The 15,654-nt window shown below is 35.2% G+C and overlaps 1 protein-coding gene across 2 annotated transcripts; it reads left to right on the top strand.

Annotated features, from left to right (window-relative positions):
- The first annotated feature begins 4,438 nt into the window (after window positions 1-4,438).
- Window positions 4,439-11,336, top strand: LOC105034084 (asparagine synthetase [glutamine-hydrolyzing]-like). 2 transcript variants are annotated; one of them, XR_002163566.3, is made up of 15 exons: window positions 4,439-4,462; window positions 4,571-4,684; window positions 5,909-6,047; window positions 7,758-7,853; window positions 8,104-8,245; window positions 8,373-8,563; window positions 9,066-9,227; window positions 9,318-9,398; window positions 9,512-9,733; window positions 9,918-10,052; window positions 10,139-10,219; window positions 10,426-10,512; window positions 10,611-10,718; window positions 10,822-11,160; window positions 11,251-11,336. XR_002163566.3 is itself a non-coding variant. In XM_010909107.4 (14 exons), the coding sequence occupies exons 2-14, from the start codon at window positions 4,605-4,607 to the stop codon at window positions 11,068-11,070; spliced, it is 1,773 nt and encodes a 590-aa protein (XP_010907409.1). In that variant the 5' UTR covers window positions 4,440-4,462; window positions 4,571-4,604; the 3' UTR covers window positions 11,071-11,336. The 2 variants fall into 2 exon arrangements, 1 of the variants encoding a protein (XP_010907409.1); XM_010909107.4 differs by having other exon boundaries at window positions 4,440-4,462; window positions 10,822-11,336.
- The last annotated feature ends 4,318 nt before the right edge of the window (window positions 11,337-15,654 follow it).

Genomic DNA, 15,654 nt, shown 5'->3' with positions numbered 1-15,654 from the left:
AATGCTTATATGATTCCTAGATTAACAAGCATGCTTGTTGCATCTAGATTTAAAAATTCTAAGCCACTCTTACATCCAGCCTTCGGCGAAATCCATAAAACAAAGAATCTGCTAATGATTAGATGTATAAATGATGACACTAATAATCATGATAGTTAGATTTCATTGCAAGTGGCTGATGCACAAAATCAAACATCAAAAAATCATTCTCATTATGAAATCGGAACATTAATGGCCTTCTATTCTCTGAAAGCTAAGCATGGTGGCTGGTTATTCAACTGAGTAAATTAAGTGTAATAATTGGCTGATTCAAGGAAGAGGCAGGCAGAGATGCTGTCGCCAACAATGACACTAACGATTCATTGTTAGTGTGATTATAAGTACTGTAGTAGTACATGCATTTGGTTTGTCTAGGTTCATGTTATTGGGTCTCTTCTTATCGGAACCATATTGATATAGTAAGTAGTCTTCTTTGCTTTTTCTTTTAGAAAAAGAATCCATTTCATCACATTATTGATGCATGAAAAAAAAGACCTTTAATAATCAAATCAACAACAAAGGACCCAAGCATATAGCAAAATTGGAAGCCCATTTCATTCTAAAACTCAAACTAATACAAAGTTCTATGTTCCTAGGATAGGCCATACCATTTTCTTTCTTTTTCTAATATACAGATTTGGTGCAGGACCTCCAAGCAGTGACATAACAACAACTAGCAAATTAAGCAGACGGGCTTATTTATATTCAAGTTGATGATGATGACATAACAATAGACCAGGGAAGATTAGCTAAACTGAATAGTTGAATGCACGATCCCATGATATTATGCCAAACGCCGATTAAAAATGTATACTTTAGGTGGAATTAGACTATTTTGCCATTTTTCCCCCTCCCCATGTTGTTCAAGGTAAAGTTTAATGAAAGAATCAGCTTCCAAGCCGAAACAAGTTGCCTTCTTTTCATTTGATGGCAGAGTTTCTAGTACGAGAAAAAATCTCCATGCACATAGATTATTTCAAACGAGGTGGTGATATTACTGCTTTCTTTGCGACGTCCAGTTGGTATTTATACCTCAGTTTCCATGGTTTATTTTTCTGTTCGCTGTGGCCACTTCTTTCTCTTATTTCTTCATGTAAATGGTTCACAGTAGTATATGTAAATGCTCTTTTCATATAATAATATCGATCAGTTCCTTTACCAAAAAAAGGAAAAAAAAATGAGGTGGGTGATAGGGGGATGAGACTATGGCGTGAAGTTAAATATATCAAACTTAACGATAGGATGGTCTGTCCCCTTCGAATGTCACCTCAAAATACAGCTAGGAGGTGTGGACTTCTTCTTCTTCTTCTTTCTTTCCTTTTTTTTTTTATTTTTTTTTTTAATGAAACAAAAAAGAGACATATAATTGCATTCTGCATGCTAATTTGGCAACATGTAACTCTGGCAGTGTGCATGCATGGAGTGCTCCATATTGCATGCATGCTGCCAAGAGCGTGCTAATAACATGCTTTTTCATTTAAGACATGGTTATAGCAAAGGGTATCCAAAGATGGATATTGCGGCACTAACATTAATCAATTAAGCAAAACTAAAACAGTGATTAAATAGAATACAAACGAACAAACAAATTTGAGGAGTCTTTCCATTTAGGACGTTATTTTCGGTGCTCGCATACCTAAAAAAGGTTCAGTTTCCTCTCTATTTGTTTCTTCTTTCCTTTGTTTGTTTTTTGTTTTTTAGTTCCTACACCTCGTAACCATCCAACATCACCCTTGTGAGCATATTTGGTAATCCAACAAGAAGCTTGGTGTAACCTTGCAGTTGGAGGATGAAATTATGTCCAACGATAGGCACCTACTTTCCAAATGTAGCCTTGCATGATGTGTCTTTTTAGGTATAAATAGGTGACTAAATTTTAAAACATGAGTATCATAGTGGAAATATCTCATATAAATTTATCATTTATCTTGAATAAATTGGTTTGGATCATATTTTCATAATTGAATTGAATTTGGGTTTCTCATAAATTAGTTGGCTATAAATTTGGACCCAATTCAACATGTCATCGTAGATTGGACAAACCCTTAAAACTTAATCCTAGACCCTTAGTATGGTAGTAGCGGCAATGCATGGAACCATTAGAGTTTGGTTCTAGATGATTAGGAAGATTGTATATTCATGATTTAGAAAATATATATATATATATAATTAAAAATTTTAATTATTGAAAAAAAAAATTAGAACTTATCTTTTTTTTCCATCCTATTTTAATTTTCTCTCTTCTCTCGTTTTTATTTTATTTGAATGTTCGTTCTTCATTCTATCTTTTTAGCTTTATATAATTGACAAGTAAAACCTCTATTGGCTTGAAATCATGAGCACAAATCCATATAAAATAAATAAATAAGCCCTGGATTTATTTTTCCCAGTCCATTAATTTATAAATCAATATACAAAAACTTGCTTGAGTTTGAAAAATATCTCATTCTGATTTTATTTATCATTTTTTCTTAAAAATACCCTTCTAGCTCTTGTACACTACATAACTAATTCTTATTTAATAAACTATATTCAAAAAATTAAATTATCAAAATCATGGCTTAGAAAATATAAATTGGGTTCGAATCACTCTTGACAACACCACAAAAATAAAAATAAAAAAATAAAAAAAATAATTTTCTCTTTAAAAACTATACATAATATAATCAGAATTTTTTATATTTATTTTTCTTCACATCTGTTAAGATGGTGATATCCTTAAAGATGGATAGATGAAGGAAAATGGGATCAAAGAAATAAAGAAAAGAAAGCAAATTCTGCAAAAAAAACCTAATTTTTGCAAAGTCCACCTCCTTTCATTCAACCAAAAATATTTTACAAAATATTATGTATTTAGTTTCCCAGCCAGTCGCGATCCGACAACGTGTAGTGCTCCCTAGGGTCCACTTCCATTCATCCTTATTGTGGACCAGAGGAACAGAACATATGATGATACGGACTAGTCTTGATCGACCATAATCAACCGCTCATCATAACACGACAGTAAGAAATGCTCCGGTCTTTACCCATTTATCCTGGCTCGATTGAGCCAACTCTCATAAGCCAAAAAAATACTTCATTATATAGGACCATGGTTGAGCTGGTGGACCAATCCAAGTAGAAAATGGAATTGAGAAAAAGGCCCATCATTCCCTCCTCTCCTCTTCCTTCTTTGTTCATGTTTAGCTGTATTGATTTTTGGTAGGATTAGCTTATAAGCTCAACGGTGGATGTTTTAACCAATAATTTCTTCATAAGACGCCAAACAGATAACTTTTAAGAAAATTTTTTTGTCCACCGTCTCCTATGGGAAAAAATATATCACTTTATTAGATTAGGCCATATAGTACGATTAATAATGGAACATATATTTAATATAGCTCAATTTTTTTAAAAAAAAACTCTAACAAAAATATTTTTTTTAATAAAATATTATAACAATTAGCAAGATGTTATAGTAGAAGATATCATAACAATCAATATAATATTATAAAAAATAACATGATGTCATAATAATGATATGATATTCTTTTGCATCTTATGAATAATTATTAAAATATCATAAATAAAAAATAATAAGGCATCATAATAATAGTATGATATTTTTTTACATCTTATGAATAATTATTTTAAAATAATATTACTGACACAGGATATCATATCAAGCAACATAATATTATAAAATTATTCGAAATACCATAGCAATTAATATGAAGTCATCAAATATATTAGAAAATAATAATAATTTTATTTCTTTATTCCATAACATCCTGAATAATATATATGATTTTTTATATTTCATAAAAAAAATATTTCATCAAAAAAATTTTAAAAAAATTATATTAAATAATCAATATATTATTAATTATATTATATGATTCAATTCGATGAAATGATGTTTTTTTCTCTTTACTGAGATGCGGATAAAGAACTACTCTAACTTTCACATACCAGAATTGGGCATCCCATTTAGTAGATCAGGCCAATTATCACTCGCCGCATGTTCCAGACATTATCACCCCATGCATTTAAACTCTTCCTTTTTTTTCCTACACAATGTACTTAGACTCTTGTAACCATTGGCCCTGGTGTATCTAATAATTTCTCCTGCTGACGTGGCAACGGGCTTATTATTTTATTTTTAAGTGGTCCCCAGTCCGAAGACGGGGTCTACCGGATCTAATGACGCGATGGAGGGGCGCCGTTCCATGGAGAGGAAGGGCCAACAACGTTATTAACGATGTCTCAGTAATGGTTGAGGCGTCAATAATATATTATTGTTAATAAATTAGAAAGAGAGAGAGAGAGAGAGCACGCAAATGGGGCGCTACGTTTGCGGTTGGTTCATTGCTGCTTGGTTTTGGCCTATAAATACGGCACCAGCCGCGGTACCCAGAAGCAGACCATCATACCAGTTCAAAAGGTTTAAGCTTCCTCTGTTCTCTTGTTTTCCTCCTCTGTTTTCCTTTTCTTCTTCTTCTTCTTCTTCTTCTCATTGTCCTCTGATTCTTCTTATTGTCCTCATGTTCAGGGGCTTGTTTTCTTGATTCGTGTTCATTCCAGTCATGTGTGGGATACTTGCTGTGTTGGGCTGCTCTGATGATTCGCAGGCAAAGAGAGTTCGAGTGCTCGAACTCTCTCGCAGGCAATGATCTAACTCCCCATACTTGATTGATCTTTCTCCCTTTCTTTCTTTCATTCGTTTGTTTCTCATCTTATTGGTGGGTTGAAGTGGTGGATATCGGTTTATAATTCGAAGTGTTTATTTGTCATTTGGTTTATTATGCTTCAACCCATCCATCTAGTCTCTTCTAAAGAAAAAAAAAAAAAAAAAAAGGAGAAAATATATAACTTGCAAGATTGGCCGCCTGTCATTTTTCTTTTTTTTTTTTTTTTGCTTTCTTTTTTTGGTTAATCAAGTAAGAGGCATGAATGAAAATGAAGTTTCCATTTGAAAATTGTTTGGAGACTTGCAATGGTACTATTGCATATGATGGCCCTATAACTTTAGCACAAAAACATCGTTAACGGGATGGTCAAGATTCAAGACTACATGAGTTAACAAGTTATATTGTTAGCTTTTTTACCTTTAATTTATGATTCTCATGCGCGCTCAAGTCTATGCAAAATGATCAGTATAAATATTGTTCCCACCTTTTTTTTTTTTCATTGATTGCATAGATGCTTTCTCATGCTGATGTGTTATGCTCTTGTAGACTAAGGGTTCGAGTTGTATCTTTCAGAATGATTCATCTTATTTTTATGACATTAACCATTGGATTGTGCAATAGCGACTTCGAGATCCATGCAGGTAGATGAAAAAAAGTTTGGAGTGCTTTAATATCTATTCGAGGCATGATCTAGTGGTGCACATCATGAAAGAAGACCAATCATTCTTTAGTACGAAAAATACAACTCAAACCCATAAACTAAACAATGGATATTTATTTTTTTTTTAAATGTAATTTTCTATGTTTCTACTTTTTCCCTAGCTTTGAGAAAAACAGCAGAAGAGAAAAGTCAATGAAACCTTCCATCGCTCTGAATACGTCATATACTTTTTCGACTCAGAACATTCTGAAGTCGATATAATAGACAAGAACTGTGAATACAGGGAACACTTCTCTTTTTTCTTTTTTTCTTTTTTTTTATTAATATCATTGAATATTTTCATAGCCAAGATTAAAACCTTTTTAGTGTATTTTTTCTCCATTAACATTCCAACTGAAAAATATATGATTTTGTGTGCAAAGAGGCCTTGTTAAAGATATATCTCTATTAAATGATGTAAAGGTCAAGGTTTATTTATCTATCATCCACATGAATAAATGATGGAATGAACTGAAGAGGCTGGTTTCATCTATGACAGATTAAAGCATCGAGGCCCTGACTGGAGTGGCTTACACCAGCACGGTGATTGCTTTTTGGCACACCAACGACTAGCAATCATTGATCCGGCTTCTGGAGATCAACCACTTTATAATGAAGACAAAACCATCATTGTGACGGTACAACATTATCAAAAGTCTTTAACACAATCTTTGTCACAAAGCTAAGATAATGTTTTCTTTCTTACCTTTGTTTTTCGATTCTTAGAGTTATATAATTTATATGCCATGCATTAAAATATAAAAGGAGAAAAAATGAGATGGAAGGACTGCTATCCAATCTCTTTTAACAGAATAACAAATATAAAGGGAGACATAAAGCCTTCCGTAGTTCATAGATGTTATATTTATGACTTTATGTTTGGGTGTTGTTATTTGAAATGTTTGGAACAACATATTCCAGACACCTTGTACTATATAACTTTGATCTAATAAATTTTGGGTGGCAAAGCTTTGATTGCCTTTCCTTAAAAAAAAAAAAAGAGAAAAAAATACATAAAAGAAAAAGAAAATTAAATAATGCCTCCTGTAATTTTATGCATTCAAGGATATAAAAGAGAATCTTAGAGTGTCATATAGTCCCCGTATCAAAAATTTAAGTGAACTTTGAAAATTACTAAAGCAATTTTCCTCAAAAATGAAACTTAGAGATCTAGGAGTCAGCCCTTGTGGTTCCCTATCGGTTGTGTGACCTGTGTTCCAATGCTAATTGTTATATCTATACTAGGGCCATCTAACCATGCCACCTTACCAAAAAGAAAAAAAAAAAAAAAAAGGAAAAAGCGAAACTTGGTGAAGAAGTTGACTTTGAAAGCATGATTATTGTTTAGTGGGACTATAACCCTGAGTACTTTTGTATTTTGGATATAGATTGTTATGTTCTCTGAGAGGCCTTTTTTTTTTATTATTTATTTATGTAAAGGGAGGGTATTAATCCCCATCCAGATTTTATTTATAGATAAATTGACATGTTTACAGGATCAAGATGATAGGCGAGTAGGTGTGGTCATAGAAAGGATGGAATTATGAGATGAGGAGATGAGGTGACCACGTAACAAAATTTATCCTTGATATCCTGACATTTGGAATAAGCCAAAAGTCAGTCAGAAATGGGAAACAAGAGAGAGCCTGAGTGTTTGCCATCGCCTTGGGCTCATATTTCCAGCGCTATTGCTTGCCGAGGCCATTTACAAGCTTCCTCAGTGCTGTCTCCCATTTTCCTATGTATACTGATGTCCAACTTTTAAGCAGTAGCAGGCCTTTTTCCAGAATCTTGGGAGCAGAATGAGCTTCAAATCTAAAAATTCTTCTATTTCTTTCTTTCCATATTGCCGAGCAAATTGTGATGACCCAACAATCCCAAGCCTTCCAAGAGAAATTACATTGGAGCTCTTTAACAAATCTCAGAGATTATGTATGACTATTCATGTCTCTTGCATGATTCATTTGAGAGCAAGGAATTTGTGACCTCATACATGCTCGCTGATCTTCCTGTTCTTTAAACCAAAGCTTGGTCTGCACAAATTTCATCTGAAAAAAAAAAATGTTATCTGTTAATATGCATGATTATCTATGTCTCATTTTTGCTAAAAAAAAAAAAAAGAGGAGGAAAAGGATATGTATATCTGACATCTGTCGTAGCTTTCATAAGGTCAATTCTGTTGTCTTGGCATGCACAGCTAGTTATTTAAAGCATGTCCAACATAAATATGTTTTCCTCACTAATTATTTTTTTTAAAGGAAAATGAAGTTGTGCCTGTTTCTCCTTCTTGTTGATATGCCTATTACACCTAGTAATGAATGACAGAGGGAATTTTGTCCATGAAACAGGTAAATGGAGAGATTTACAACCATGAAGAGTTAAGGAGTCAGTTACTTGACCACAAATTCAGGTCAGGGAGTGACTGTGAGGTCATTGCGCATTTGGTGAGATCCTCTTATACATTTCATTAAGAACAAGGGAGGGGGGTGGGCTCACAATTCACAAGTGGCATACTGCACAACTTCATTCTTTTGCACTATTGAAAACAAGGAATATGTGCATCCTTGAACTTAGCATCACTTGTAGCCCTCTGGGTTTTACTCTGGATGTGCTTGTTGTTCTCATTTTCATGATTGAAAAACTTTAGGATGCAAGGGAATAATTAGGGTCCTCTGTCTGTTCTGTTTTTGAAAGTACGAGGAGCATGGAGAAAATTTTGTGGATATGCTGGATGGAATTTTCTCGTTTGTGTTGCTGGACACTCGCGACCATAGCTTCTTTGCTGCTCGTGATGCAATTGGAGTCACACCCCTCTACATTGGCTGGGGACTTGACGGTACTTAACCACACAGACACAAAATTTTGCTTAATTATGATCTTAACGTGCATCTCTTAGTAGGACTTAGATTTTGGTGGCTAGTAATCTCCATTGTAAGAGGTCAAAAAAATCTGTTATTCTTCAGGCTCTATTTGGATATCATCTGAGATGAAGGGGCTGAATGATGACTGTGAGCATTTTGAATTGTTTCCTCCTGGACATCTGTACTCCAGCAAAGAAGGTGGCTTCAAGAGATGGTACAATCCTCCATGGTACTCGGAATCTATTCCTTCAGTCCCATATGATCCACTTATTCTGAGAAAAGCATTTGAAAATGTAAGCATCTCTTTTTCCTTCCTTTTCTTTTGTTTATCTGTTTCAGCAATATCCAGCATCTGAACCAAGATTTGCTCTACCCATTGGTATCATACTATATCAGATGTATCGTATCATACCGATACTGAACCAATATGTAGTCTAGTAGAATATTGATACTTGGTACGCCATGCCATTTAGTACCGTACCAACACTGTAACAGGATGGAACCTGTATGGGGTATCAACCTTGATTTAAACCGTGCCATTTAGTACTGTACCATATGCTATATATTTTACTTCTAGATCACCTTAACGATCTTATATTGCTTTTCTCAGTACCATTAGAGTTTCCACCATTTGCCATCTCAATATAAGGTTTCTCTGATGAATGGTAATTAATAAACACCCAATTAGATCAGAAAACAAACAGTCATTATTTGCATTGCCACTTCATATCTTTTAGTTGAACCAAAATTTGATGGTTTTGCTGCATAATCATTATATTTTCTTAATTTTTCCAGGCTGTCATTAAGAGACTAATGACGGATGTTCCATTTGGAGTGCTGTTATCTGGTGGCCTTGATTCATCTTTAGTTGCTGCTGTAACAGTTCGTCACTTGGCAGGAACAAAAGCTGCAAAGCAGTGGGGAACTCAACTCCATTCCTTCTGTGTTGGTTTAGAGGTCAGCATTGCTCTTGCATGCTTTTAATTCTATTGAATTTTTTTTTCCTTTCTACTGAAGCAATGTAAGCATATGAAATGTCCTTTGCAGGGCTCACCTGATTTGAAGGCTGCAAAGGAGGTTGCCAATTATTTGGGCACTGTCCACCATGAATTTCATTTCACAGTTCAGGTACTAAAGATAATAATTTTTCTTTAATTGCCTATTAAGTTTTTCTGTAGATTTACCTCGCAAATGAAAAGCTTAGGAAATACATGTAATTATTGAATTTTTACGACTGCTAGGATGGTATCGATGCCATTGAGGATGTAATCTATCACATCGAGACGTATGATGTGACTACGATCAGGGCAAGTACCCCCATGTTCCTCATGTCCCGCAAGATAAAGGCATTAGGAGTGAAGATGGTCATCTCTGGTGAAGGTTCAGATGAGATTTTTGGAGGATATTTGTATTTCCACAAGGCACCTAGTAAGGAAGAGTTCCACTGTGAGACATGTCACAAGGTACGTAGACTAATATTTCACAAAAGACTCACAAATAAGAGTCTGTTAGCCTTTTTCTATGATCTAGACTACTCCAAATGATTCTGCTTTTCATATAAGGCAGTTGTTCTTTATGCCACTGTGCCTTGACATAATGGTGTCTTGTGGTTTTAATGACGGTGCAATTTCTCTACTTCTTTTGCAGATTAAAGCACTCCACCAGTATGATTGCTTAAGGGCAAACAAAGCAACCTCTGCATGGGGGCTTGAAGCTCGTGTGCCATTCTTGGATAAAGAATTTATAAATGTCGCAATGAGCATCGATCCTGACTGGAAAATGGTGTGATGAGCATCTGACTTTGATTGCTGATAACATTCTCCAAGCATACCCAATTTTTATCTTACAATCAGACTGCTGTTTAACAGATCAAGTCTGATCTTGGCCGGTTGGAGAAGTGGGTATTGAGGAACGCTTTTGATGATGAGGAAAAGCCCTACCTGCCAAAGGTCTGTAATTAAGCTATCAGTATCTCTAGGTCTCCCCTTGAATACATGAACTGGTTGACATCTTTTAGTATCTTCTGAAAATGGTATCATGTTTTAAAACATAGTAGGAGTTGAATCTTAAACTATACGATACATGCCTTACTTATATGTTCTTTAGATGCATAGATAGCTGACAGAACTAAAAACTGGAAATTTTGCTTGTGCAGCATATTCTCTACAGGCAGAAAGAACAGTTCAGTGATGGTGTTGGCTACAGTTGGATCGATGGGCTCAAGGCCCATGCAGAAAAACATGTAATATCCCCCTCTCTCTCCTCTAAAACATTATTAAAAATAAATGTTCTCTTCATAATTAGTGAAAACTACATTTTGTTGAAAAAAAAAAATCACAGGTGACCGATAGAATGATGCTAAATGCAAATCGCATTTATCCACACAACACACCCACCACAAAAGAAGCCTACTACTACAGAATGATCTTTGAGAGATTCTTCCCCCAGGTGATCCTCTCAGACTACAATTTCTATCCATCTACAGAATGTTTTTCCATAAAGAATCTATATCCCTGGGGAGTGTTTATTTGATCTTGATTTGGTGTGGCAGAATTCTGCAAGGCTGACTGTCCCCGGAGGTCCAAGTGTGGCTTGCAGCACATCCAAGGCCATTGAGTGGGACTCCCAGTGGTCGAATAACCTCGATCCCTCAGGGAGGGCTGCTGTTGGTGTCCATGTTTCTGCCTATGATCCACAATTGCCCACTTCTCTTTCTGCAGGAAAAGGACCTGCCAAGATCACCAACAAGAAGGCAAGGGTGGTGGTAGCAACAGCTCCAAGTCTCACCATCAAGACCTGATGTCTTTTTGAGTTATCAATATCCCTGCGTACCAGTCTTGTTTGCATGGATTCTAGTCATGTTATTGTCCTTTTCTCAAGTTCACGTAATGTGAGTATTTGACGCTTGCATTGTGATCGAAAGTAAACCCTCTAGAGCTCCATATAACTCGTTGGGTGATTTCCTTTTTTTTCCATGTAGAATGAACGTATAAAGAAGTTGATTTTACGAGTGCTGGAGGCAAGCGTTGATGAATATAACCAACGGAAAGTGGTGGATTTAACTTATGTACGACTGCTAAGATCTTTAATGGGATCCAGTTTAAAGCATAGGCTGAGGACTGGAATCTCTCCTTAAGATCATCTTTAGATGATCACTTGTCATGTACTTGAAGTACCCAGTGGATACTAATGCTCCTTGATATTGAACCTTATGGTGCAACGTTTACGTGAATACGATACAAACTCACAGTATTTTAGATTTTTTATCTATTTTTTATTATTTTTAAAATTATTTATCGAAATAATATTTTTTAAAAAATATTTATCAAACTACTGTCCACAAGAAAGTCGTCTTAGGACGACTTGAGGTGCCATCTGGACCCCCTCCACGCCATGTGGGATAGTGTGGGGTGGTGAGTCAGCCGATAATATCGGTATTTGAGAAGATGACTTTTATAGTTGCCTAATGAAAGGACGACTGAACGGTGTCTGTAAAAGTTGCCGTTCTAACTGCCGACCCTTAAGGGACTTATCCAAAAAAATAAAAATAAAAATAAAAACCACAGTCGGTCCCCTCTTCCCCGCGATAAACTAATCGGTCCACCCTCCTCTCGGTGACACTCAGTTCCTCCTCCAATGACACTCGGTCCCCCATCCTCCTTGCGATACTCGGTCCCCCCTCCTCCCCGCACGATCTCTCCCTCTCAGTCCTCTCCTCCCCACGCGATCTCTCCCTCTCAGTCCCCCCCCCCTCCTCACACGATTCCCGCCACTCGATGCCCCCTCCTCACCACACGATCTCTCCCTCTTGGTCCCCCTCCTCCCCGTGCGAACCCCGCCACTCCTCTCAGTCCCCGACGCAAACGCCTCACCTTAGTCCCCTGCGGCCATTCCCCTCCTCCTCTATGGTGGCCCTCCCTCCTCTCGGTGCGAGAACCTCGGTCCCCTCCTCCCTGATGTACCTCTCCATACTGCCGTCGATATTCCTCAAAGATAATTTTTTTATATTTTTTAAATTTTTATAATTTATTATTTTATTTGAATTATAAATTTGTTTTTACAATGGTTGGATGGTTGGGCCCAAAATCCATGGCCCAACCATTAAGTTTATATTTTTTAAAAATTTTGCATTATATGGAACCATAGATCCGTCTTTTGATTAATGTATATATTTTAAAATATCAATATAATTATATTTTTTTTATATGGATGGAAGAATTATATATATTGGTCAATTGATTATCCAGTTTGGACAGTTTAGGAATTACAATTAATTCTATAGATAATTACAGTAATCAACCGATGCACAATAGGGACCGAAAAAAATTTCGGACAGTATTTTTCTTTAGTTCTCCTCACATATTTTTAGCTGTATAGGGAGAACTAAGGAGAAATGCTGTCGAAATTTTTTTTGATCCCTATTGTGCATCGATTGATTATCATAATTACCTATAGAATTAATGTAATTTCTGAATGGGATAGGACCTAACTTTACCTAGTAGACAGTAATAAGATGCATTTATTAAAGTCATTTGAAATATTAAGTATATTAAGTACTTCCTTCCTAGTGAACGAACATCTGTTTATATGTTCATGCAGTTACTTTTCACAATAATTTTCAACAAAATTTCTAACAAAATAGATCCAAATCTAGTCACTGTTATCTTCCATTTGGATGGGAGGATCAGTCATAATGCTAACGATGCATATTATAATGGTGGAAGGATCCAGATAACAATAGTAGATCGAAATGCAATATATCTAGAACTTGTGCGAGTCTACTATGCTATCACCGGATGGAACCCCAATCATTGTGAAGTTTTCCTATTATGTAGATTTTTGATGCATACCATTAGACAGTATTTGGCTGTACCTATTGAAGATGATCAGAACACTAAGGAGATTTTTCGAGCTGTTGAAATTTTTATTGAGCCGATAGCAATAGGAGTTTCGGGTGGTGATGAACAGCATGTTAGTGTCTCAGACTGTATCTGCCTCACTTGTATAATCAGAGATGGATGGTTCTCTATCTGATGCAGCTCCAATAGTCGATGAAACTGGATATCAGTATGAAGGTACCCCTATATGTACCATTGGTGGACCAGTAGCATCCGTGACTAGTAGTCCTCCATAGACCTGGAAGGTCCTGGTTCACTCTTATATTGAAATCTTTCTTCCTCAACTGAAATATCCTCCTCCATATGTTCTCTGCTTCCATCCCTTTTAATCCACTCACCATCAGTTTTAAACCAATGCATTCTGTGGAGGGCTCCTTCGTTGATTTTGCTACCTCTGCATAATTTTGTTGATTATTCACTCTGAATTCTTACTCTATAATGTTTAAAGATATGGGTTAAAATCATGGCATAAGGTAGGGATATTTGTGCTTTACCCACCGCTTCTTGTATAGCCTTGATGATCATTTTTAGAAGATTGAGTGGGATGCATTGAACTACATGATACATAATTGCTAAGTCCCTCTCTGTTACAGTATCAAATCCTCCTGCTCTAGGTTGTATAATCCAGCAAATAATGATATGGAAGAGTCTCATTTCAATATTTAAATATCGCCCATAAATTTTACGGAATTGACCATGATCGTCTACCCCCAGAATAGTTCTCGCACTTCTATCTCTTCTACTGTCCCGCATGTCACTTACAGTTGAAAGTTTCAAAATATGTCTCAATATTTCATCATCAAAATAAATTTCTTTTCCTTTCACTGAAGATGATACGGTTTCTTTTTCAAATGATATATTCTCATAAAACTCTCTAACTAACTTCATAAGTATTGAGGCTTCAGCTGTGCAGATGAATTTCCATCCTATACCTCTAATTAAGTTTGCAATCTCGAATCCCTCTGAGTCTAAAAAATTCGTATCAATTTTTGTCACTTACTGAAGTTCTTGGAGGAGATGATCTTGAAGGAAGGAGGTGATGAAACTGGTGCTTCGCTTGCTCCTCTTCTCCTACTTTTTTCACTTTTGGTTACTCTTTGGCATTGGGGAAGATGTATTTTCGGAGCCATCAAGTTGAAGGTTGGCCGAGAAGGAGATGGGAAGAAAATTTTTGGTTTGAAAAGGAGATGGAAAGGAGGTTTTTGGTTTGAGATTTAAAATATGAGTGGAGATGGTATGATGGTTGTGGAGACGGAAAGCTAGAAATTTTGAGGGAAAGAGCAGGAAGTCGATATTCCGAACTAGTTTGGTGATTTGGGTCGGATCGAATGAATATAAAAGCAGTAGAAGGAAGGCACCTAAAATTAGATCCAATGTAGTGAATGTAGGCACCTACATCTAGGATGTAGGTGCCTACATTTGTGTCTCTGTGTCCCTTTCTTTCTATGTCACTTTTTTCTGTGTCTTATTTATATTTCTTTATTTTAAGTTAATATCATCATTTATTTTACTCTCTATTAACTTTAAAACATAAATATAAATAAGCAAATATCTCTCTATTTGAAATCAATAAAAATATCAGAACAATTAAAATTCTTAAGAATAAGAAGTCAAAACTTGAATTTTAATTCAAATTTTTTTCAAATTCGAAATTTTTAAAACTTTCTTTCTTCAGAATGAATAGGTTAAAGGATCTCAAAATTCATTAAAAATTATTTTGTGACTCACTAACATTCAAGAATTAATTACCATTAATTTTGATTTCAAAAAAATATATATTTTATATAGCCCTCCAGGTGCTAGTTTCTTGACTTAAAAAATTTTCAGGATCCGTAATGGCAGATAGTCACAAATTATGCCCAACTGGCTTCTATAAATTTTGACAAGGTAAGTTTAATTCAAACTACTTTGATTGAATTATAAACTATTTTGAATTAAACTTATCTTATCGAAATTTGTTGAAGCCAGTTGGACACAATTTGTAACTATCTGTCGTTACGAATTCTGAAAATATTTTAAGTCAGAAAACTAGCACCTATATAGAAGATTATATAAAATATATATTTTTTTGAAATCAAAATTGACGATAATTGATCTTTGGATGTTCGTGAGTCACAAAATAATTTTTAATAAATTTTGAGACCCTTTAACCTATTTGTTCGAAAGTTTTAAAAGTTTCGAATTTAAAAAAATTTTGAACTAAAATTCAAGTTTTGATTTTTTATTCTTAAAGATTTTAATTTTTTTGATATTTTTATTGATTCTAAATAGGAAATATTTGTTTATTTACATTTGTGTTTTAATGTTAATGAAGTGTACAATAAATGAGGATATTAATTTAAAATAAAAAAATATAAATAAGACACAGAAAGAAAGACAGAAAAGAGGAGAGTCGCCACGCAGAAAGAAAGACATAGAAAAGGAGAGAGTCACCACACAAAGATAGAGAAAATTAAGGAGAGAGTCGCCACGCAGAAAGAAATACA

This window comes from Elaeis guineensis, chromosome 10, assembly GCF_000442705.2.
Source record: "Elaeis guineensis isolate ETL-2024a chromosome 10, EG11, whole genome shotgun sequence".
Lineage (NCBI taxonomy): Eukaryota > Viridiplantae > Streptophyta > Magnoliopsida > Arecales > Arecaceae > Elaeis > Elaeis guineensis.
The sequence above is the reverse complement of the archived record's forward strand: the minus strand, read 5'-3'. Positions and strand labels throughout refer to the sequence as shown.

Bases quoted from the DNA above. Each gene is read 5' to 3' on its own strand.
- LOC105034084 (XM_010909107.4), top strand. From the start codon at position 4,605: ATGTGTGGGATACTTGCTGTGTTGGGCTGCTCTGATGATTCGCAGGCA. The intron at 8,246-8,372 runs GTACTTAACCAC...GTTATTCTTCAG, and splicing joins CATTGGCTGGGGACTTGACG to GCTCTATTTGGATATCATCT. The intron at 9,228-9,317 runs GTCAGCATTGCT...TGTCCTTTGCAG, and splicing joins CCTTCTGTGTTGGTTTAGAG to GGCTCACCTGATTTGAAGGC.